Source organism: Urocitellus parryii, chromosome 6 (assembly GCF_045843805.1).
Source record: "Urocitellus parryii isolate mUroPar1 chromosome 6, mUroPar1.hap1, whole genome shotgun sequence".
In the NCBI taxonomy this organism is placed as follows: Eukaryota; Metazoa; Chordata; class Mammalia; order Rodentia; family Sciuridae; genus Urocitellus; species Urocitellus parryii.
Window position 1 is genome coordinate 44,809,361 of NC_135536.1, and position 26,095 is coordinate 44,835,455.

At 34.7% G+C, this 26,095-nt stretch overlaps 1 protein-coding gene and 1 non-coding gene across 3 annotated transcripts in view; both read left to right on the top strand.

Moving 5' to 3' along the window:
- The window catches only part of Akap6 (A-kinase anchoring protein 6), a 321,551-nt gene that overhangs the window by 152,689 nt on the left and 142,767 nt on the right, over positions 1–26,095 (top strand). For both annotated transcript variants that reach the window (XM_026413799.2, XM_026413806.2), the window contains exon 7: positions 22,206–22,354. In XM_026413799.2, the coding sequence (XP_026269584.2) occupies positions 22,206–22,354 (149 nt within the window). The remainder of the gene's footprint in view (positions 1–22,205; positions 22,355–26,095) is intronic.
- LOC113200963 (U2 spliceosomal RNA) lies at positions 25,673–25,868 on the top strand. Its single transcript, XR_003303102.2, has one exon. It is a non-coding gene; the product is annotated as a U2 spliceosomal RNA (small nuclear RNA).

Consider the following 26,095-nt stretch of genomic DNA (forward strand, 5'->3'; position numbering starts at 1 on the left):
ATTGCTGTTTTGTGATTTACAACCTTGGAGAAAAATAACATAGTAGTCATAACTTTGCAGTTTTTTGTGATGCATGAAGATCAGATTTTTTAATGTTGGTTAATGCTTTGCTAATTAAAGTGTGCATGTTAATTAAAGCAGAGGCTAATGTTAATTACCTATATTAATGGAATCTCATGTAGCACCTGCCTGAAGCAATGGGTTCAATTTTCAAAATATCTCAATTAAGGCTGAAACTTTTGATTTGCATCTAGTAGGGTTTCAATTAACTGCATTGAAAACTTAAATAACACTCTTAGGGGTGCAAAATAGCAGTGATTATATGAAGTACAGTGGAATTTGGTAGGTTCACTTTTAAAGACATTTTTTTTAACTTAACAGTATTTCTTTCTTGTCTACTGGTCAAAATTCTGTTCATACATCAAAATCAAATTAAAACATTATCTTTTCCATGGTATATTCAGTAACTAATTATTAATGCCTCATTATATCACTCTTAGTTCTTTTATACCATTCTGCTTTGTATTATAGTTAGTTGTTAAGAGTTTATATTCTTTGCTAACTGAAAGTTCCTTGTTGTCTTCATTCCTTATAAGGACCAGCATATTTGATATGATATTAACAGGTTTTATAAGTTAAAACCACTCTTTAAATATTTGTAATACAACTAAATATATTTACTGACTAAAGTGGGAAGAGTGAACGTTTAGAACATGACTATTGCATTGATGCTACATATATGGCTGCTTTAAGTAAAGCATGAAGCTGCTTTTTGAAATTTGTTACATTGTCAATATGATTGATATTTTTGTTAATTTCAGTTAAATATGAACTGAAAGGGAGGAGGGTATTTATTCAAGATAAGTCAATGTTTTGAGACCAGAAAACAAGTGCCTATATTGGTATGAACGATGTTAACATTCTATTTGAGCCCCATATTTATAATCTGACTTACAAGCAAATTTAGAAATCTGGCTTGTAACTATAAGCACAAATACTTTAAATAAGGTATTCACTTAAGAGACATAGAAGCTTATGTTATTTTGGAAAATAACACATGGGGTTATCATGTGATGAGGACTCAAATCTTAAAATAATTAAATGGGCTGGGAATATAATTTATTGATAGAGTGCTTGCCCAGCGGGCATGAGTACCTGGATTTTATCCTCAGCACCACAAAAAAAATGTATATATTTATATAATTAAACAGATGACTGAAGACAGGTACATTGCAATTAGTATGCATATCAGTTCTTCTGAATTTACTCTTGCATTTGCTCAAGTCCCAATAATAACCATTCCCATTGGGTCTGTGGAAGGGATTATGAGCTAATGGTGCTAACCTTTCTGACATCTAGTGTAATCTTGGTTTCAGGAAAATAATTTCCATTACTCTAAATAATTGAAGGGAGCAATAATCTTCCCAATAAATATATACAAATAGATTACAAACTGAATTATGATTCCCTAGGAATAAACATCAGTAACTGTTATGTCTTAGCAGACTTTGATAACTGACCATTGATCTCAGAGGGCCAAGATTTATCTCCTTTCAGCTGTAGAAAATATAAAATAAACATAAAATCTTAATATGTAAGATATAACTGGCATACATGGGTTGGATTTTGTGCATTTGAAACAGTTTCTTCCTATATTAAGCATAAAGCTTACTTTAGACTGGCAAAACAAAAAAGATATAACTGGCAAGTTAAATATATATATTTAAAGGTATAATAAAAGCTGTTAATTGTTATCCTTATGGCAGAACATGTGATAGCCAGAAATGAAATAAAAATGTTCATTAATGAAGAGCAATGCAGATTTAGATATGATAGTGAGCACCCACATATTTCATGTTATAACTGGCTTGATACTGGTTAGTAATTTGGTGAAAATAAATATAATAACTAGCTGGAGAAATGTAACAAATGTGCATATCAGACTTCCCTAGGATGAGGCAATGGGCCAAGTCTTTACAACTCAAAAAGCAAAGTCACCAAAGCATCCATTCCCCATTGTGCCACCATTAAGGTGGCAGATGGCAGAGCATTAGCAGAAAGACATTGAGAACAGCTGGAAAACATCTGGTAGGAAGTGACAACCTAATGGGTATGCTGGGCTGTGCCTAATTGTGAGGCAATTACTGGAAATCCTGGAAAGAAATTTTGATGTTTTGGTTGATGGGAGAAATGAGTTGGCCAGAGCAATAAATTCTAGTTCAGGGATTTGAGGGAATTCTGAAAAGAAGTGACTTTAGAGTCTGGTGAATAGCTTATAGAACATTAATTTGCTTTCCCCCAAGTTCTAAGTAAGAGCAGACTTTCTAAAGGAGTCTGTAAGGCATATATGGGCCTGTAATCTACCTTGTGAAGATATTTATTTCAATACCAAATTATGAATAATATATAAAATATGGGATTTTGAGGGCATATAGAAAAGTTATGCATTTATAGAGAATATTGGAAACTAATTAAACTGGGGTAAGGGAGGTGGATTATTTAATAACTCACTTCACCATTCCTCTATCTTAATTTACTATCCATGGCTTTTCTGGAACCTGGATGAAATATAAAAAAGGCTTTTTGGCTATCTCTGGCTCTGTATTGCTGCTTCTCCTTCTCCTTGTCCCCCTCCTCTTCCTTACTACAGCCATTTGTCTTTGACTATGTGTGTCTCATTGCTCACAAGGATCACTTAATTTTTCATAACTACTCGTCTTTGAAGTCTCACTATAGAATAAAATTTTATTTGGGTAGCTTTTAATTTTCTACAGAATAAAGGAACCATGAGGACAGAACTTCTGAGGAACTGATACGTAGAATTTGGAAAGACAAAATAGACTGCTGCCCATTTCATGACTAGGGAAGTTTATCTCCCAGATTACCAGACAAATATCCTTTCAACCCCACTTCTTCTTCTTTTTTTTGGGGGGGGGGTCTTAGTATTTGTCCTTTTTTTTGAGACCAGGCTCAAAGAAAGAAAAGGTAAACAAAGAAAAGAGTTTACCATTAAGCAGAGTCTCACCTTCTCAGTTTCCAACCAAGGAGGGTCCAGATGTCCTGTTTAGAAAAACAGGTTGCTTTGATCAGAGGGCCAGGTGGAATCCAACTACAGAAGAAGGGGAGGGGAACAAGACAGTAAGGAGCCAGAGATTGGAGAGGAAATGGGTTAGCAGGAGCTTATTCAGTCAGAATGGCACATGCATGAAAGCCCTGGAAAGGCAATTCTGAAAAAAATGTTGGCAAATGAACAGAAAGGAGGTCAGAGGAGGAAGGGCATAGTGTCTCCAGAAATGAATAGCAGGAAGGCAGAATGAAAAAAAGCTTAGCATGTGCTGCAACCCCAGCCCTAAATTTCTAAGTTACTATAATCCCCCTATGAATCTCTAAATCATGATAATGGTAATAAATCATGTGCCTAATTGGGAGTCAGCACTAAGAAATGACCAGAAAAATGATCCTCTCAGTAAGATTTCATTCCTTTCCACAGGGAAAGAGGGATAGTGGTGTGATCTGTAATAGGGCAAGGTAATCAGGGTGTATGGAAAAGGAGCACACAGTGGTGGTGCACAGCCACCAAAGGGGCAGAATCAGTGCATTTCTGAAGCCATCAGGGCCAAGGAGATTTGAATGATTCCCTCACTACTGGGTATCTAGATATATGCTTAAATCATACTGTGTACTGAACCTTGCAAAAAGTAACTGAATTGTGTACCTTATACAGTAGACTTGATATAGTAGATTCCAGATGTCAGCTGTTTTAATTGTCTTTGTACTGGCAACTGCAGGGACTGACTGGAAATTGGAAGCCATTGTTTCAGGACTGCTGGATGGTTAGTAGTCTTGGCCATGAACTTGGAGCCAGAAACTCCTGGCTGTTCTTCTCATTAGCTATATGACTTTGGAAAAACTAATTTATTTGATCTCTGGCTTCTGCCTCTATTTAGTGGGGATAGTAATACCTGATCTACTGGTTGCTATGATTATCAAATAAGATAATATACATGAAATCATAAGCCATAAAATATAATTTCTTATCAAAAGTATCAGTACTTTATTAGCAAGTGATTCCTGATCAAGCAAAACATTATTCTCAAAATTTAAGCATATATCTAAATACCCAGTAGTGAGCTGCTCTAGGTGATAGTGAACTTACATCCAATTAATCTGTTAATTTGCATATTGTTTCAGAACACAAATTGATACTTATTTCATAGAATAATAGATTATTTTATATGGAACTATAAAATATAAATATCTAATTATGTAAAATATAAAAGTTTATAGTTCTCTTTAAATGTTCTATGAAATGGCAGAGACGTTCATTATAACTGTGGAAAAATGAGTAGCAGTAGTATGATATTTATTATTTTTTGGAGAATATAGTTTTCTCTTAGGGCTGGTTCTAAATATGTGAAGTTGCAGATTGAAGACAGCAGTGCATTTAACGTCAGTACAAAAGGATTTCTCACTGCTGTTTTTTTTAATCTGGTACTTTTTTCTGTCTAAGAACTTCATTCAAATTGAAGTTCCAACAGTCTTTTTTTTTTTTTTTTGTAAAAAGGACCAGTTTTATTTGATTCTTCATTTTCTTTCTTTTTTTATACATTTTTATTTTTATTTTTATTTTTTTGGGGGAGGGGGTAATTTGAAGAAGCCAAGTGAATCGTCGTCGTACCAGATGTTTTGTGTTCTAGATTTGTCTGTTCCTCATGGTATCTCATAGTTTTTATCTCTATCCCCTATTTCCTCTAAACTGGAAATTTGGTCTGGAGATTTGCTCAGATTCAGATTAAATATTTTTGACAAATACACTTCAAATGGCATCCCTTCATGTCAGGCTTTCCACTGTTTGTGATGCTAAAGTGGTGACAGTCCAATACCTTCTTTATATAGATGAGATTTTCTTGTAAATTAACAGATAACCTGTGGGGCATTGTTTGGACATCATGTGAATATTTAGTTCCCTGTTAAAGATTTACTATAGGATTTTCGAATCCACTTATGATTCTTGCTATAATCAATTATTTCTTTGGAATTTACAAAATGTTTATTTCCTCATTCTATTATTTCTTATACTTTGTTAGCTGGCATTGTTTTTTAAATATATAAAACGTTCTCATATCAACTTTAGATGAGCTAATAAGTCCGTTTTTTAAAAAGCAAATGAAGCCAGATGTGGTGGTGCACACCTTTAATCTTTGTGACTTGGAGGCAGAGGCAGGAGACTTTCAAGTTCAAGTCCAGCCTCAGCAACTTAGCAAGACCCTGTCTCAAAATAAAAAATAAATAGGGCTGGGGATGTATCTCAGATTACCCCTGAGTTCAATCCTCAGTACAAACAAACAAACTTGCAAATTAAATGTTTTGCTTTCCTTTAAATCACATTAAATATTTTTCTTTCTCTTTAGAGTGTAATTATAGTCTAATTGATCTTTATTTATTCACTATGCAATAATCAGGTACAATAATTTCTTTTGATGCATATATTTCACGCCTTTGTGAAAAAAAAAAGTCTTTTCATAACAACTTGTGTCCTTTTGTTTGTTCTTTGTTACAAGATAACATCCCAGGTTCATCTTAGACTTTTCCTGCCCCAAATTTTTAAGACTTTTTAAAATGGTATCTTCCGCTCTTCTTAAATAGAAATAGGTTGTACCTACCAGCCTCTCTCTTTGCCTCAGTCATTTATCCATTTAGCTCCCAATTATTGAGTGTCAGAAACTAAGTGTCAAAAACCTGTGGATAACATCAAAATAAATCTGGCTCATCTCCCACTTGGGTGAGCTGAATATCTACTAGTAGAATGAGATATTTTTTATGCTAGATATGTTTCATGTATCCAGGAAATTTAGGTGTGGCGGGGAGTGGGGGTGGGTCTTAAGCCTAAAGGAGTATGTGGAATGTGGAGTTGGAGAAATAAAGAAAAGTTTGAAAAGCAGAGATGGAAAAACTTGTGTACACGGGAGGACACAGTTTAGGCTAACGTGAGTATAGGTGGATTTTGCCATTTGTCAGAAAAGGAAGTCATGGGAGTGAACTAGGATCCAATCATGAAATCCATTTAATTACTATGGTATGACATTCAATTTTATTCCAAAGAATATGGTAACCACTAAATGGTAACCACTTTTGTTCTTGATTGTCATTTTTTCATTTTAAAAATCATAACAATGTTTTGACTGAAAATGTGCTATGGGAAGCCTCATCTAAAGGCCTTTCCTCATGTGAGCCATCATAAGGAGAAATTTGGTCATACAGCTAGTGGGTTGGATGCTGAAAAAGCTCATGGACAAGGCACTAGCCACTCCTATGATTTGTTTCACAGAAAATCACAAAAAGTTTAAATGTTGCTTCATTATAAGAGTTGTTTCAACTTCCCATAACTATGGAAAATTCCATTCTTACCAGATATCTGTCTATCAAGCATAACATGCCTTTCTTCTTGGTTCTTCTGAAAATTATGGTAAAGTTATACCTCCATGGATTTCTTCCATGGTCAATTTTAATTATATAAGCTACAGCAGAAAACCAAAATGACCTAAACAACCAAAATGCTACTGAAAATCAAGGCCTAGGAGGTCATACTAAAAAGAGACTTCTCATGTTCTCATGCTCATTCTAAGGTTCCTTACTCTTGTTTTTGATACACTTACTGGAACTTTAGTTATCTAGCTTCTAAACTTAATTTAACATATGTGTAAGGTGAGACAAGCTACTAAAATCTGTCATATTGAGAAATGCAAGAAATAGCTGGGTATAATGATGTACTCCTAGAATCCCAGCTACTTAGGAGACTAAGTCAGGAGGATCACAAGTTTAAGGCCAGCTTCAGCAATTTAGTTAAACTGTCTCAAAATTTAAAAAAAAAAAAAAAGGACTGGGAGTGTAGGTCAGTGGTGAAGTACCCCTGGATTCAATTCCTGGCACCCTCTCCCCTACCAAAAAATAAAGAATTGCAAGAAATAGCTATTCTGTCATGAAGGTATTGGAGATCATAAGCTTTAAAATCAGAAACTAGAACTCCAAAATCATTTTGGGTTTAAAAACATTCTGAGTAACAAAAAAGCAGCCCCCATAATACTTGCAAGTATGATTGCATTGTAATCAATGTTTATATTTTAACAGTCATGCATAGAACAGATTCTGTTTAGGGATATGAAATATCTCAGACTCACATTCCAAATGAAAAAAGTGAGATTCAAAGAAAAATTATTGGTACTTCAAGAAGTAAATTGCTGCATCCTCTCCCCTTTGATAATTGATAGCTGAATTGGGTATGTTTTGGAGTCTCTGAGAATCAGCTTATGGAATCTGACCACTTATTAAGCATTTTCCTTTTCTCTTGTTTCCTTTGTGATTTGAGGTTTTCTGTCCTGTTCAACCATTTTATGTATTGTTCAACCATTATTCTCTACTATGACTTTGTGAATTCTATTTCCTACTATACTCTGAATCTGATATATTTTCTCCATGTCTTAGTTCAGCTGGCTCTTTTATATCCACAGTTAAAGTTTCATAGAGACCACTAAAATTGAACATCATCACTTTAAATTAACATGTGTTACACAGAAGACTAATAGCCTCCAGGATTTTCCTTTGCAAATTTTAGATAATCCCAACCCATTTATTAAGGCGAAGGAATCTCAGGAGACTTTGGTCAAAGCAACCCTTTCTTTTTGATGCTCTCTGTCATGAATACCTTGTCTCTCAGATTGGCAACCCAAGGTGTTTTCAGTATTGGCCAAGGATCTCTGATTTTCTTTCTTTCTTTCTTTCTTTCTTTCTTTCTTTCTTTCTTTCTTTCTTTCTTTCTTTCTTTCTTTCTTTCTCTCTTCCTTCCTTCCTTCCTTCCTTCCTTCCTTCCTTCCTTCCTTCTTTCCTTCCTTACTTGGTACCAGGTTTTTTGGTACCAGGTTTGAACTCAGAGGCATTTAGCCACTGAACCTCATCTCTAGCTCTTTTTAAATTTTTTATTTTGACACAGGGTCTTTCTAAGTTGCTTAGGGCCTCACCAAGCTGCTGAGGCTGGCTTTGAACTTGGCATCATCCTACTCAGCCTCTCAAGCCACTGGGATTACAGGCATGTGCTATCATGCCCAGCATGGATCTTTGCTTGTACCAAGGTCATTACTCTTCTAATCTGAGAACTATCAACATTGCTCATAGATTTTTACTCAACAACTCATTGATTCATTCAACACACAATTTTCTAGGCATTGGGGATACAATTATGAAGAAAAAAGATGTGGTCCCTGTTCTTGTAGAATTTACATTTCAGTGAGATATGGATTTAAAACAATCAAGTATGCAAACAAAAGTTACTCATTCGAATAAACATAATTTTAAGTTGTAATAAATATTAAGAAGAAAAGAAATAAAGATCAGAGAGAGAAAATACCTATCTTAGGTAAGATAATCATGGAAGTAACATTTAAAGTGAGACTTAAAAATATGAAGGTGTTAGCCATGTAAAAAAGAGAGAAAGAAATGGCACGTACCAGTAGGAAGGAGTTAGATTCATTAAAGGAACTGAAATTGAAAGAAGCTGAGTATAGCTATAGTATGTGGGCAAGAGTAAGAGCAGCTCAGGAGGAGGGTGGAGTGATGCATAAGGCAGTTTTCTGGAGACCCGAGCCAAGGAGTGATATGTGGGTAACACACTTGTTAAAAGATTGAGGTCCAATCTTTCACTTAAAATAAATTTTAAGCATAACATTTAATATCTATCAGATATTACTTACTACATAAGGGCAGAAAGAAAATAATCATTGAAATTTGACTCCTTTGGATGGAGCAATATTTAGGAACCTTTTCACAACTAATCTTTTGGCTTAGGAGATGGCAATATTTATCTTTTCAGTTTGACCCTAAAGTAAAGCTAGACCCCAAAAATGGAGTATATAAAATTTTAACATGTTCCTTACTTAGTATATCAGTATGCCTGAGAGATAGGAACTAAGCCATCAAAAAGGGAGGAAAAATGTGTATTTTTTTTCTTAGTCTCCTCCAGATGGGATAACATGGAGCTAGTAAGAAAATTCAAGAAAAAATAAGCCACACATCATGCTTTACAAACAGTAAACAGCAGTGATAATCAATCTGTATAGTTATAAAGATGATACACTGCATAGAAATCACTGTTGTAGGGGTGTGTGTATGTGTGTGTGTGTGTGTGTGTGTGTGTGTGTGTGTGTATACATGCTTTGTTACAGGGTTACTGGAAAATAACCCCAGTAGTTCCTATTAATATTTGATAACCATTCATATTTCTTCTTTTGAGAAGTATCTGTTCAGTTCCCTTGCTTATTTATTGATTGAGATGTTTATTGGGCTGTTAAGTCTTTTGAGTTCTTTGTATCTCCTGAAAATGAATGCCCAATCTGAGGGGCAGGTGGCAAAGATTTTCTCCCATTCCATAGGCTCCCCTTCACATTATTGTTTCCTTTGCTATAAAAAAGCTTCTCAATTTGATTCCATCCCATTTATTGACTTTTGATTTTACTTCTTGAACATAAGGTGCCTTGTAAAGGAAGTTTGTTCCTAAGCCAACATGTTGGAGTGTTGGGCCTACATTTTCTTCTAGGAGGTGCAGGGGTTTTGCTCTAATTCCTAGGTCTTTAATTTACTTTTGTGTTGAGTTTTGTGCAGGGTGAGAGATAGGGGTTAAATTTCATTTTACTATATATGATTCCCAGTTTTCTCAGGACCATTTGTTGAAGATGCTATCTTTTCTCCAATGTATGTTTTTAGCATCTTTGTCTATTATTAGATAACTATATTTATGGAACTAAACAGATACTTCTAAAAGAAGAAATACAAATGGTCAACAAATATATGAAAAAATGTCCAACATCTCTAGCAATTACAGAAATGCAAATTAAAACTACATTGAAATTTCATCTCAGAATGGCAATTATCAGGAATACCAGAAACAAGTGTTGGTAAGGATGTGGGGAAAGGGTACACTTGTACATTGTTGGTGGGACTGCAAACTGGTGCAATTACTCTGGAAAGCAGTATAGAGATTCCTCAGAAAACTTGGTAATGAAACCATCATTTGACCCAGTTATTCTTCTCCTGGGTGTATATAATTGGAAGGATTTAAAATCAGCATATTACAATGATACAGTCACATCAATGTTTATAGCAGCACAATTCACCATAGCTAAGCTGTAGAGCCAACCTAGGTACCCTTCAACAGGTAAATGGATAAAGCAAATGTGGTATATACACAATGGTGTATTATTCAGCCATAAGAAGAAAACTTTATGACATTTGCTGGTAAATGGATGGATTTGGAGACTATCATGCTAAGTGAAATAAGCCAATCCTCAAAACCACATTTCTCTCCCCTATGGAGTGGGGGAGAAGAATAGAATTAGACAAAGGAAAATGGATTAGACAAAGGAAAATGAAGGGAAGGAATGGAGATAGGAAAAGGAAAGTCAGTGGAATGAATCTGACATAACTTTCTTATATACATATATAAATGCACTACAGTGAATCTCACCATCGTGTACATCCACAGAAAAGAATTAAAAAAAAAAACTATGGGTAAATGGAAGAAAGATCAAAAAAGGGAAGGGAGTAGGATGTTATGGCTTAGATGTGAGGTGTCCCCCCCCCATTGTCTCACGTATGAGACAATGTGAGAGGGTTCAGAGGGGAAATGATTGGGTTATGAGAACCTTAACAAAATCAGTGAATTAATCACCTGATGGGATTAATTGAGTGATAACTGAAGGCAGGTGGGGTGTAGTTGGAGAAGGTAGGGCATTGCGAGGCATGACTTTGGGGTATATATTTGTATCTGGTAAGTAGAGATCTCTCTCTGTCTCTCTCTGTTTCGTGATCATCATGTGAGATGCTTCCCTCTACCACACTTCTTTGCCATGATGTTCAGCCTCACCCTGACCCCTGAAGAATGGAGCCTACTGTCTATGGTCTGAGACCTCTGAAACTATGAGCCCCCACTTATTCTGGTCAGGTTTTTAAGTTACAGCAGTGAAAAGGCTGAGTAGGACACAGGGGGTGGAGAAAACAAAGGGGAAAGAGAAGTACTGGGTCAGGATTAGAATTAAGATATGTTCTATGCTTTTATAATTATGTCAACATGGATTCTGCTGTCATGTATAACTAAAAATAACCAATAAAAGCAAAAAAAATTTGATGAACTTATAGAAAGTAGGAAGAATTATTGGATTTGTTTCCAGTTTTAGTTTATACTTTGGAGGTTTACTTTTGAGGTTATTATAGCAACATCAATTTACAAAAGAACTTTAAATCAAGCTCTGGTCTAAGAACATTACATTTTGGGTTTTGAGGGCAGTATTGTGGTAACTGTTTATCTCTCTCTCTCTCTCTCTCACACACACACACACACACACACACACACATATATATATATATATATATATATATACATATATAGCAACTTCTGAGGCTTTGGGATCTTCCCTGACTATGGGAATTTAAACCCCCTGAAAAATCCCAGTTTCACATAGTGTCCTCCTCTTGGAGGGCCAGACCCCACTGGACCAAGACCCCAAGGGCTGGACCAAGATGAGTCTTAGGCATAGATGAGAAATGAAAAAGGTGGACACCTAAGACTTGGGTGTGCTTACCCAGGTTCTCCCTACCACGCCTGTGCAAGTAGATTTCTAGCCACAGCTTTTCTTAAAATTATCATGTAGGTTAATACCTCTCAATTTTTAAGTAAAGAATATTAAAATTTGTTCAATTAGAAGTATTCCATGTTACAATATTAATGTCTATGATTATTTAGTATGAATTAGTGTATCTGACGTCTTTCTAATTCAACAACTAACAAGAGTCAGAATCTGAGAGATGGCCAAAAGTAGTGGGAAGTCTTTGTGTTTAAAGCTATTATATATAGCTTTGAGAATTACTATAATATTTTGTCCAAAATTTAGGGTCCTTAATTTACTCATAGTAAATCTTCTCTGCTTCCATTAGAATTTTCCAAGCACAGTATCAGCCTTTACGTTATTATTATGACTTTAGTAAATTGATTGATAACCAATATATGAAAAACAAAGATTTCTTGTAACATCAAATATAGCTTTAAATAAAATACAAATTCAAATACAAATATAGCTTTAAATAAAATTTTATTGTAGTTTTTAAAATGACTCTTCTGATTTTCTCTTTTCTTCATCATCGAATATTTCTCATTTATCAGTGGATCACATCTCGGATTAATATCTAGATAAAATGTATTTTCTCCCTTTTAAATACTTCTATAGTCTCATCTGTTTTTATGGCATGTTACTGCATGTCTCCAGAGGCACACAGCATTTTTATTTTCAAGTAAATTTATATTAGTTACAGTCTCCAGCTGTTTTAGATATAGGATCATTTCCTGTTGGTACTGTTTCCAGGACAGTTCTTTTTTCTCCTCACAAAAATGAAAAATGTAATTTAACAAAGACATCCTATAATTGCCTTCATATCGAGCAAGGTATCTAGCAATCTAAATACTTTATTTTATTTAAAACATCTGTCTACATAATATCTAGTGATTGTCCAGGGCTATATCATCCTTGGGAAAGGCAGCTGCTGCCATTTTTATTTAATTTATAGGAAACCAACAAAAATGCCTCCTTAGTATTGAGTCTTCTGCCACTATATCATATGAGATTTTTAAAAAATGAGAGTAGTTTACCTCTTTGGTGCTTGCAAATAATTTAGTCTTTGTTAGATTGGGATAGACCATTATTTTAAAAATCACTATGGAAACATTCTGTAAGAATGGTAGTCAGCTTTTAAGCTTTTGTTTTACATACATACATACACACACACACACACACACACACACACACACACACACACACACACCAAAGTATCATAGTAAAAATGGTGGCATGCTGTTCTACTAATGTAACTAGTCTCACACTGGAATCACATTTTAATTGTGAAGCTTTCTTAATGTCATTTGCAGTGTATTTTCTTTTCATGTATAATAAAAATGTAAAGTCTTCTATTGTGAAGCCTTTCTGCTGATTAGAACAGTCAGTTGATATTTTGTTGCCTTTTAGAAAATGCATAGAGAAAGATGGCAGCTTCTACAAAAGCTCTTTGTCTTGGGAGTGATACTGAATTTTGCTTATAGAGAAACCCATTTGTAAATTCTATTTATTGTGCATGACCCTTAGAGCCTAAAATGAAGTGTTTGACTTTTAATAGCATCCATTTAGGCATAACTGAATGCCAAAAACAACAGATATCTAGCTTTACAATAGTGTGTCTAAATGAGAAAGTTTACCTTTTTCAGGGAAGTAATCAAAATATTCCTCTTTGGAACACTAAGAATATGAAAGGGAAATGATTATGGTTCCCTAGTGACATACTGTTATGATTGACAGGAAAAACCAACATGCGTGCCACCTGAGACATCTTGTTCAGGAACTTTCTGGAGGGTAGTAAATTGGTGTTGGCACAAACACAAAAAAATAAAATGACTTGATTCAGCACTTTTCAATTCTAAATCCCCAAACACTAAAGAAAGAAGTAAATATTCATCAAATGATCAAAATTTATATTGATTTTTATTCTACATTAGCAGCTCAAAGTCGAGATTCTTGACAGGGTAGATGTCGGTTTGAATGATTCTCTTTGAAATGAGGATATAGGCACTGAGCCTGAGTGCTACCATGCATTCCTGAACCATAGGCCCTGATTATTAGAACCCTAGGAGGTTAAATTTTTAAAAGAACAGTATAAAGGCACACTTGTTCAGTTCTGTTTTGATAACTAAATTGTTATTATTAGTATGTAAAATAATTCTTGTTGTTCCTGCTTCATTCCTCCTTTTCCATCACCATCTAAGGGTAACTATTTTATAGAATTTCAAAGAAACTGGAGTGCATGTCATAGTTATAGAGTTAATAGTAGCATTTGCCAGCATAGTTGTTCTTGGGAAGGAAATGCCAGTCCTGCAGGGCAAAAGAAACTATGATTGTATCTTCACAATATACATTTTTAATTTTTAGTTTCTGCCAGAAAGTAAATAAGGATTTTTCCTTAGTGGAATTTGAAGATGAGAATAAGAACAGTGCCATAGAATATAAATACAGACCTGATGCCTGTTTCATGGTGCAGAGATTTGCAAAGGAAACAGTAATGGAGAGACGTTGAAAATTCTAATCATCCCCTCCAGTCCACACAGTGTAATCACACTTCCTTCCCACCCTGGCTCATGACATAAAATGCTGAATTTTTAATGAGTTTAACTACTTGCATTATCAAAATAGAGGGAGTGATGGATGAAACACTTCACAATTCACAAATGCAATTGTGTGATATGCTTGTTTTTCATGTTTGTCAGATGGAGGTATTTTTGTTGTTGTATTTTTAGTAAACATCTGTCATTAAACTAGAGGAAGAGAACATTTTTCTTTACACACAAATACATAAGGCATAATGAAAATAGTATTGCTGTTAATTTCTCCACTTTGTTTAAATGCTTACCATTTAATAAATATCATTAAGGATGTAGTTTTAAAATTGAATTTCCTAAACATTATAGTGAATGTTTTTAATGATTTGCAAACAAGTCAATAAAAATTAAGATCTTTTATAGGTACAAATATAGTGTTCCAACTTAAATGAGTTATCTATCACATATAGACATGAAAGTTATAATAAATCTTGATGATCTAAAGCTAGGTTTTCTGAAGTTACCACTATGGTTATATGTTTCTATACTGATGTACAAAGATTAGTATATGCAATAGTCTTTAATGACTAACAATATTAAAATAGTTTTGAAAGTCCTTGTTAAATGTATATGTGTGTGTATTTAATTTTTAACAAGGGAAATACATTTTTAAGACTTTTATAATTCTCTTACCCAATAATAAAAAGAACATTTAACAAATTTACTAATTGTTTTGGCAACATTTTTAATGGTAATATTAGCCTTATTCTTGAATGAATATTTGAACTCCCTTTACATACCATTAATTTTTCTGTGATTCTAGATTATATTATCCCTGAGGATAGATACTGTGCCTGACCCATGTTTCTATCTTGTACGGTGTCTTACATATAAGATACACAAGATGTATTTGTTGAATGAATAAATGAAGGCCCTTAACCACCTTACACCAAAAAAAAAAAAAAAAAGTTACTTCTTTAAACCTATGACTCCCTGTTCTGACTATGCAGAAAGAAGTTTTGACATTCTACCCAGTTGGGCATTTAGTCTGGAAGAATGACATGACATGAGATTCTTATTCATTGTGATGACAAATGCTATTTGTATTTAACCAGAATATAGCTAATCATGGATATGTGAGTTGATTTTCATAGAAAGCTTGTTTCTGAACAAAGGAAATGCACTTTGAATTCCGTCCCAAAGGTGAGTTATTTTAGGAAATTATGAACTGCCAACAATGACAAAGAAAAGCAAAAATATAAAAAACTTAAACAGATCTTAGGTAAAAATGCTGCAAAGGTGAGAAATCTAAATCCTAGAATGAGTATGAGGAATTCTGCCAAAGAAAAGAGTAAATATTTCCAAGTGCAGATTCTAATCAACCCTGGAAGTTCTTGGCAAGACCTGTGGAGGTCTTGAGACCTGATAGTGTTTTTAGAAAAAGGAAGCAATCTGGGCCAGTGGGTAGGAGGATTACTACTGAGGGGAAGGAAGGGAGGCATGGTAAATATTTGTTTAAAGAAGTGAAGGAAAATGTGTATGCTTAGCTATACTGCACCGAGGGTTTAAAAAGACCGAGTAGTAGAAGTAGGAAAATATCCCCCAAATAATAAAACTATTGCTAGAAAAATAGAGTTTATCCCCATCCTATTAAAGAATCCTCATGATTTTTCCTAAGCTGATACACAGTCTTCCAAATACAAACAGTGGCATTGTTGATATTGCCTCCAAATGCCCACATGACTCATAAATTAGAGGTTTTCTTTTATCCTTTTTCTTTTTTTCTAGAGAATAGTAAACAAGTTATATATTTCAATCATTTTCTTTTCTGCCAAAGAAACAATTGTCTCCTGAGGGAGAACAGAGCCAACAATTTAAAATATCAGCTGAGGCTACAACCCTCAAACTTTTATTTCTTTGTACATTTTAATCCATTGAAGTTATTCAAACTCATTAAAATTTGAGTCAATGTGTATAGAATACATGGGTCATGAAGGGTGTTAGGGATACAGAAGTAAACATGTAAACAGAAGAGTCTGCCCTCATGGACCTTCCAATCCACTGGAGCAGGATGAACAACATAAAATAAATAAATATATCTGGCTACATGTGGTAAAATTATAGAAAGGAGGATAGGCATTGCTAGGGGTGGGAGTAAGTTGCAGTTTTAGGTTGTAGGTCAGGGAAGACCTTGATAACAAGATGACATTTCAGCAGACCCAAAGAAGGTGAGACACTGAGCTATTAGGCAAACAAGAGCAAATGCCCTTAAGAGTGTGCCCACAAGCCCTGTTGGAGCAGGTGATAATGGGTAGAGGACTGAGGAAAGATCAGTACATAGGGAATATGAGCAAAAACCTGATTGGAGGATGTTGAAGATAAGAGAGAAACTGGAATCAGCAAGTACAGACAATGCATAGTGGTTTTGCCACAATGGAGAATAGAGAAATGGGGAGAACAGATTAGTGTCAATTGATATTTAGGAATTATTTTTTCTTTTTTTAAACTATAGTAAAAGCTACAGTTTGGGGGTAGTGGGAAAGATAATGTGTTAATATGAATAATACAATAGAGAATAAAATTTGATTCAGGAGAAAAAGATGATTTTCATTGATGATCATCTTTGAGGGAGTCTGGTGCAAATGGAGCGATTAACTTTAGTAGAAAAATGGACAACTTCCACAGAAACAGAAGGGAAAGTAGAGGATCTGCTTACCATCAAATTCACCATCAAATTTGTTACCATCAAATTCACCCAGCTACCTGATGCAGGTAGCTGGGTGAATTTGATGGTAACCTATAAAGTTTAGTATGAGAGAGAGCAGGAAGCTCTGCAATGATATGAATTAAGAAAGAGTGAAATTAATTTTAATATTTCCAGGATATATAATAACACAAAAGGATGGTAGAACATAGAGTGTAAGGAAATCAGTGATGTTTCTTAACTAAATTAGTACTTTTTAAGAACAAGTTTAAGGCATATGACTAAATATGTTTATAATAGTGATTTTATGTATAATCCTTGAAGATTATTAAATTGACTAAAATTTTTCTACCCCCCAAATGACTCCATGTACTATGGGCTATTTTGTTTATTAGTCAGACACACAAGATCAGAGGGAAGTTTATAGTTGAGTCATTATTCAGGCCCCAAAGAAGATCATTGAATTTAAGTCACCACATACCACGCCAAATTTAAACAAAATATTTTAGAACTCTGTGTCTTGTATCCTGATTAAATTATTAATTTGTAGTCTAAATTCAAAGAGGGGTACCTCTTGTGACTTAGGCACTAGGTGCATACAAAATAAAGGGGGAAAACATGCTACTAATGATAAGTAGCAAAGCAATTGTATTAAACCTTAGATGAAAAGCCACGTGTCTAACTTTATTGGTTTGCCACCACAAAATACAACAGATAGGATGGTTAAATAAAAGAAATTTGTATCTCACAGTTCTGAAGGTTGAAAGTCCAAGATTAAGGTGTCTGTAAGTGTTATTTCTGGTAAGGCCTCTTTCCTTGGCTTGTAGATGACCATCTTCTCAAAGTATCACATGGCCTCATATGTGTCTCCTCTTCTTATGAGGACACCAGTACAATTGGATTAGGGTCCTACCCAAGAGACCTCATTTAGCTTTAATTACCTCAAGATCCTATATTGAAATATAGACACATTGGGGCTTAGGGCTTCAATGTATGAATTTGGAGGTAAAGGGACATAATTCAGTATATATGTTAAAGGTTTACTGGAGGTATTAGTCATGGGAATCTTTCAGGTATTCCCTATGTTTGGAAGGCTGGATTTCCAGCCTCATGGGAACAGATAATTCCCTTCTCACTGTGCTGTTCTCAAAGTACAAGTGACAGGAGCTATGTAAGCATATTTGTTCTAATTCATTGGATGACTATTTTGTCAAGACAGAAGAAGAGAGATGAGGGAAGACTAAGGCTATCACAGAAACATTGACAACTTTGGTGGCATTTCCTCAGTATCTAAATTCCCTAACCTGACTTTCTCCACAGTCTATCGTTTTCTATTTTATTTTCTTCATTTAAATGCCCCAAAGCTCTGTTCTCTATTCTCTAAGCAGGCTATATCCCTTTTTGACTTTAGGCCCTTATAAAAAGGAGTTAGTCTGCCTATAAAGGTACCTGTCTGCACTTATAACCCAGGAACTTGGGAGACTAAGACAGGAGGATCATAAGTTCACGAGCAGCTTTGGCAATTTAGTGAGTCCCTGTCTCAAAATAAAAAATAAAAAGGGCTGGGAATGTAGCTCAATGGTAGAGTGCTCCTGGGTTCAATCCCCAGGCATGGGGGTAAAGAAACTAACTGATTCTTCTTCTGACAAAGTCATATCCATTATCTCAGTTCTGGCACAAATACCACTTCTATCAAGCCTTTACTAACCACACTAACTTTTAGGAAATTAATTGGGAGGAGAGCAGAGGGGTAGGAGTGATCAAGAGAGGAGATACGTGTTAGAAGATAATTATACTGCAGGTGAGAGATAATAAAGGCTTGTACTAGGCTGGCAGCAGTGCAGATTGGAAAGACAGACTGGAGAGACATTTTAGAAGATGAATCAACAACTCATGGAGTAACTTGTGGTAATGAAGAGGAAGAGGCAAGAGGAAGAGTCAAGTTACGTTTCTGATCTGAGCAATAGATGATACCATTTAATTAAATGGAAAGTATAAAAAGATCTGGGGTGGGTAGTAAAGATGAGAATGAAGAGTTCTTTTTTGAACAGTAAATTCTAAAGTAATCCAAGTAGTGATGGCACATAATTGGTTGGACATTTTAATGTGGAGTTCAGAGGTCAAAATTAGAAGGCATTACTGTATCGATAGCAATAAAAGGAATAAAAGAGGATATAAAGGAAAGAGTTCCAGAATCAAGCTCTGACACAACCAGTAACATCAGTTGTGATACAAAAAGATCAATCAATGAACAACACCTAAAATGAAATTGGGGGTGGTGGAGAAGGAGAGATGTAGAACAATTGAGAATCTATTGTATTGGGTCAGGCAATGGGTAATGGAGGCCTAGAATAGGGTGATGTGAGATCTGATCCCTTTTCTCTTCTCATCATACTCTCTCTCTCCATGAAATTCTCACTTTATCTAATTTCATCTGCTGCCTCTAGGTTTGTATTTTGGTTCTAATATTTAAACATACTTTCTGAACATCTTTCTCTGATTGTCCCACTCAGTGCTTCAAAATAAAGGATACAAATCTAGCTCATCTACCCATCCTGTTCTTACTCCAGTTCAAGGCACCATAGGCCTCTCAGCAGCCTAGAAATGAGGTAGCTGCACAGAGTCTTGTTCTATTTTTTATTTCTTTAATTATTAAGTTGCCAAGTATTATTGGTTATATGTCATTAATATTAATCAGATTGTTTCACATATGTAAAAATATAGTCACTTTTTAAAGTATCCACTATTATCATAGATGATAATAAAATTCTTTTAATAGGGAAATTGTTGTTGTATTTTGAGAACTGTATTTTTTGAAATATTTCTTTTAAAATACATCTTTAGACTAAGATACGGTATGAGAAAAATTTAAAACAGTCTGCAGAGAGATTTAGGCTAGAAAAGCCATTCAACCTTAGCAAACGGAACTACTGTGGTTCTATTTTTATCAGCACATTTAAGAATGAATCACTGAGAGCAGGAATAGAAATAGAGATAGATAGGAAAGACCTGGGCCATGTAATTCATCTCCTTGTTAGTGCACTGAAGTTTCTGTATCAAATGCCTGTGAAATATTCTGCAATGAAAGTCTTAGATTATGACATTTCAGTCGTTTTTGTTAAGTAACTATCTTTGGAGTTGTTCTCAGCTTTGTTCTCTAAATTCCTTTTCATATATGCCTGTCATGTGAAAGGTGTTTTACTTTGTACACAAAAATGACCAAGGATCACAAAGGGATGACCACTGATTATTATCCATAGTGACAATGAGTCTGCATTGCTTCCCTATTTTTGATCCTTTTAGTGACCTGTGGCACACATACGTGAGATCAAGCCATGGTCTAGCATGTTACTTAGGATAATTAAAAAATAACAGAAACATCTACATACCAAACATGCCTCTAATGGCACAGATGCATTATTGTAATAGAGTTTCCCGTGGAATACTTAGTATAGGATGATCTTATTGTGTCTACAGCTTTGCAGTGGAAGGGAGGGGACAACACATGGGAAGAGTATTGTTTTTAAATTGTTTGTTGTCTCTATTATTTGTCACATAAAAAACTTGTATGCTTTTTAAAAAAAACTGTATTGTTTTTCTAATCATTGACTCTTTATGTTGTTTTATCTTTAAAAATATATTCCTAGATCAGTAGGTGTAATTCTTCCAGGTCCCGTGGTATTTGCAAACCTTTTAGCTGGCACTCTTCTATATATGCCATTAACATTCTGCATACTCCTCTTCCACGTCATTAATAAAGTTGCAAAATAACACTGGATTTAGCATTTCCTTTTTCCTTTTCACCAGCCACACCTCCTATTCCCAACTGGATATACTCCATGTAACATTATACTTTGTTTATAGTGTTAAGACATAATTCTTAATCCAGATGTCTCTATTCTTATTCAAGCCAATTGGTCTAAGCAAGAAAAGTTCACATGAACCAATATACAAATTAGTTTTGAACTACTGTATGAAACTTTAACTGTGTAACTATAATATTTAACATTGTTTCTTTAAGTTCTTCCTCAGCAATGGAGAGCACTCATAATTAGCTGTTTGGGGAAAAAAACAGAAATTCTAGAACAGTTTGAGACCTTACTTCTTACAAGATAACCATTTTTCTTCACAGAATTCTTATTCAGCCTTTTAAGCAGCCACCATTGTATAACATTTTTTCTCCTTAGTCTATTCTGTAAAACTATAGACCAGATAAAAGGTTTTGGTTGGCTCTGGAGACTAAGAAGAGGTCATGTCTTCCTTGACTTTTCTTACATTTTGTAGAATTCTGGTGACTATTCAGCTGACCCACAACTGTTTTTCTTAGGAGACTATTAATAAAAATAGAAGTCTTAAGGTTTATTAGAAATGTTAGTGGATGTGCTTGGATTTAGTAAATCACACTAAAAAAAAAATAAGAGTGCTTTGGTCCATGGTGTCCCTTCCTCTTTACCATGGACAAGTTTGCCCCTGAGGAGGCTTCATTCTCCATCTCATCTGGCATTCTAGGGAACCCTAAAGCCACAGGGATTATAACAGCTGCAATAAATAAAGCATCTATTTAATACATTTCCATGCCAAATATTATTCAGCATTCTTTTGAATGCATTGGTTTGATAGAAAACAGCGTAGTGAACTTACTACCTCTTCTTTACAGGAAGCCCAAGTAACTATGAAAGATTTAATAATCCAAACCTGCATGTAACCAAAATTACTATTCCTTTGAGTTAAAATTATTAAGACAATACAGAGAATCAAAAGGGAAAAAAAGTAATAAAGGAAGCCTATTTTCACCATTGAAGAGGTACTATAATTAATACTGGACTTTTAAAAATTATTCTCTTTCTCTTTTTATTTCTATGGAAGAAAATTAAAATATATATATATATATTGTGTGTGTGTGTGTGTGTGTTTATGTGTGTGTGTGTGTGTGTAACCTCCAAGTGTCTGGGTTGGAGGGCGAAATTTAAAAAAAAAAATAAATATTATATATGAAAATGTGAACAAGATCATTATTAAAAAATTTTACAGATATTTTATGTAAAGTTTTATCATACAGTATTATGATCTCAGGCATATTTTGTGATATTTACTGAGTCTTCCAAGAGTTCATTTATTTGGGTCATATTTTAAGGAAGAACTTACAAGATTCAGTTCTAATATATAATCCTGTAATATGCCCAGTTGATCCCATTAAATCCAACCCCAAAAGGAGCATATAATGATGTGAACAATTCCCATTTTTTGAGTTGTTACACCTCACTTGAAATGCATTCCTTCTGGATTAAAGCATCCATTCCTCTTTGTTTCTCTCTCCAGGCTGAGGTTCAGCTATGCTACCTGGAAGCACAAAGAGATGCTGTTGAGCAGATGTCCCTCAAGCTGTACAGCGAACAGTATACCAGCAGCAGCAAGAGAAAAGAAGAGTTTGCTGATATGTCAAAAGTTCATTCAGTAGGAAGCAATGGGTAGGGGACTGTTCTTTTTGTTGTTTTATTCTCACTAATCTACTTTTTCCGTTGACCTTGCACTAGTAGGTGTTAGGCAGGCATTTCTTCCCTAGCTAACAGACAAGGGAAAGCTCAGTAGACCAGGCATTTATGTTCTTTTCCCTTCATGTCAGAATTGAAGGCTGTGGATTTTATCAGACTCTGTCATTTAACCCGGAACTTCTTAACTTTGTCATTATTTTGTAAAAAGCAATTTTATGAGTATTTTGAAAAAACATTGTGTGAATAATATTGATCTCTCTTCTTTATAGTTTTTTTTTTTTCTTGTTGTATTTTCCCCCTTTTGAAGCTTCATGGTTTATGTTAAAGTCTATTTATGGAATCTTTAAACACCAGAATTTTATTGGGAACTTGGTAGGACATAATTTTCCTCAATAACATAGTTAATAATTATTTAATGACTATGGAATAGCCATTTAGCCTCACAGAAAATTAACTGGAATTGTAGACTAGCACTTGAATTGTCTATGGTATGTGAAGGGACACAACACCTTCATTGACCCATCAAGAATTTTATTCAGCCTGAGACATATGGCTGTGTTATATAGTACTAACTACCCATGCAATTCAACAATTAAGTCATGTATTCAAACATTTCTAAGTTTCTTTAAAGTTATAAAAACATTGTTATATACTGTGTATATGTATATTCTTATATTATCTTTTCTGGCTCAACTTTAATATTTAGTAGGTGATTATTAAAGAGTGAAAGAGTAGTGATGAAATTTAATTACTTTAAAGTTTTAATGGCTTTATAAAATCATATTCATAAAAATGGAAATAGTAGCCAATTTCTCTTTTATACCTGAGCCAGACAACAAGGGGTAGAAAAGATTCTCTTAAGCCACTTTAGTCCCAGCAGCTTGGGAGGCTGAGGCAGGAGGATCTTAAGTTCAAACCCAGCCTCAGCAACTTAGTAACTTAGTGAAGCCCCAAGCAACTTAGGGAGACCATGTCTCAAAACAGAAACAAAAACAAACCACTGGCTAGAGATTTGACTCAGTGGTTTTTTGGTACCCTGGTACAAAAAAAATAGCTACTTTAAATATTTGTATCATGACATAAAACTGTGGGATATGTTTTAGTCAGTTTTTTTTAATGCTGTGATCACAAGACCGGATAAGAACAATTTTAAGGAGGAAAAGTTTATTTGGGGGCTCACAGTTTCAGTTTCAGTGAGGCAGAACATCATGGCAGATGAGTGAGTATGGTGAAGGGAAGCAGCTCACATTATGATGAGAGAGAGAGAGAGAGAGAGAGAGAGAGAGAGAGAGAGAGAGACACTTACTCTCCACTTGCCAGATACAAAATATATACCAAAGGCATGCCCCAATGTCCACTTCCTCCAGCCTCACCCTACCCACCTTCAATTAATCCCCATCAGAAGATTAATTCACTGATTGGGTTAAGGTTGTGATAATCCAATCATTTCACCTCTGAATGTTCATGCATTGTCTCACACATGAGGTTTTGGGGGACATATCACATCCAAACTATAACAGAATGTAACTCTAACCAGAATGTTTCCTAAAGAGGCTGGGAGAAAAGAAGCCTTTTTATGCACTTCACTTCTGATTGGAACTACAGTACTCATATGAAATTTGGGTTAAATTAAGTATACAGATTACAAATTTTGTCTTATAAAAACAGAATTTGATCCCATTAAATCATAATCATAAATTTGTTTATGAAATTCAGACAAATTTTTTAAATTTTCATATTTAATTACCTATGTAATTTGTTGTTTTATCAGTCTATTTTTTATAAGACATGTAATATATGTAATTGATTCTTCTTATTTATTCAGTAGACACTTATTCACCAGAGAAAAACCATAGCAGCAGTAAGAAAGAAAAAGTTAAATCTTGGAACATGAACAATAAACTGTTTTGAGATCTTTATGTGCTTTAATTTCTCTAAATGCCTAAATAGTCTCTGGTGTACATGCAGGCATAAACTTTAGGTCACATTTTCATGTTTTTTAAAAGCCCTGGGGACTGAGCAGCACCACATGCTTCTGACCCCAGATTCCAAGTACCCAACCTGAGTACTTATTCTGGGCTCCACGAATCATAAATCTGCCCTGGGAATTGCTTAGTTAACAACAAGCATTGTTCTGTGAAGTGGGAGTAGGTGAACTTGCCTGATATCCTTTGTTTATGCTCCTTGGGGTGCTGAAGACTGTGCATTGTGCAGAGTGCACTGAAGAAAAGCCAGATACTTAATAATAAGGACAAAAACCATATACTCCTTTCTATTTTCTGTTTACATAAAGAAAAGCATTGTTTGAGAAATGCATGTGGGTGAGGTTATCTGGGGTATCCTGCCCCTAAGACTCTGCTCCCACAGTCAAATCATTCATTCTGAAGCCTTAATAATATAGCTTTGTAAAATTATCTGCTCTAATGATACATAAATTTCATTAACCCTTCCTTCTGTTACATAGAATGAGCATTGTTTCCAGTAAGTATTTGTGGGAATAATGTGGCTTTCCAGGATATCCATTACATATACAGATATCCAATATACTGCAGAGAAAATGAATTTGGTAGTAAAATTCATATATGCCTACATGCATGCTAAATTACATGTACTATAGTGTAATTGAAAAATATCTAATACTACTTCAAGGAAGACTCAGTTGCTACATAAAATAGTGATCTTAAATTTCTGCAAAAATGTTATAATCATAATATCATGTAGAAATGAATTTATAACTTCTCCAGCTTGATGAAAAGATGTGTATTAAGGTGACATATCAGCTTATATTCAGTTATGAATTGTATGATTAGCAGTCATGTATATGTGTGGCAGGACGATCTCCCTGAACACATGTAGAGCTGAATGACTTCTAATAGTAGGCTATGTTTACCTGTGGAGACACTTAGCACTGGCTCCAGCATCAGGGAGTGGAACCATGGCTCCTGGAGGACCTGCAATGTGTGACTCTGGTGATTCTCAATAGTAACAGAAGCCAGTACTTTTCGATTTAATTGTTTTGTGTCTTTCATCCAGTAAATATTCATTGAGGGCCTACTTGCACATAACATAATGCTTTGAACATAATTTATTAAGAACAGTTATATTCTTTGTATTTTGTAGAGCATAACCATCTCTTTTTCAGACACCTGGTCCTATCAAGAAGTTGTCTGATTTCATTTTGTAATGAATTTCAAAGGTGTTATTTAATTCGTTTCAGTAGCCTCTTACTCGTTGTCAAGACTTAGTTTATATTAAAAAACCATGTCTTTTGTTCCATGTCAAAGTTAGAGGCCTATTGCATCTCGGCCTTTTGGCTAAGATCATGTGTAGTATCTTATTAGTTTAATAAGTTAGAGGCCTAAAAAGTAAAAAGTCTGGGTGCCTCACTTATCTAGGATAGAAGGCTTAAGGTGGAGCTAAGTCCTCACTTCAACTTTGTGTCAAGAATGCAAAAGCTATTCCAAAAAGTTGCACTTTGCCCTCTCTCTGAGGATTTCAATTATATCCTTGACAAACATTTTACTTTAAATTCTGTGTTGTGTATATTCCAACCTATGAAATTTGAGTTAGGGTATCTTCTAACTATAGAGAGATGAAAACATCTTAAGAAGATTTTATGAAAACTACAAGGAATTTTGTACAAAACAATGCAAAGCAGTATAAGTCAAGACAAAATGGCATACATATCCAGTTCCAGCTACTTAGGAGGCAAAAGCA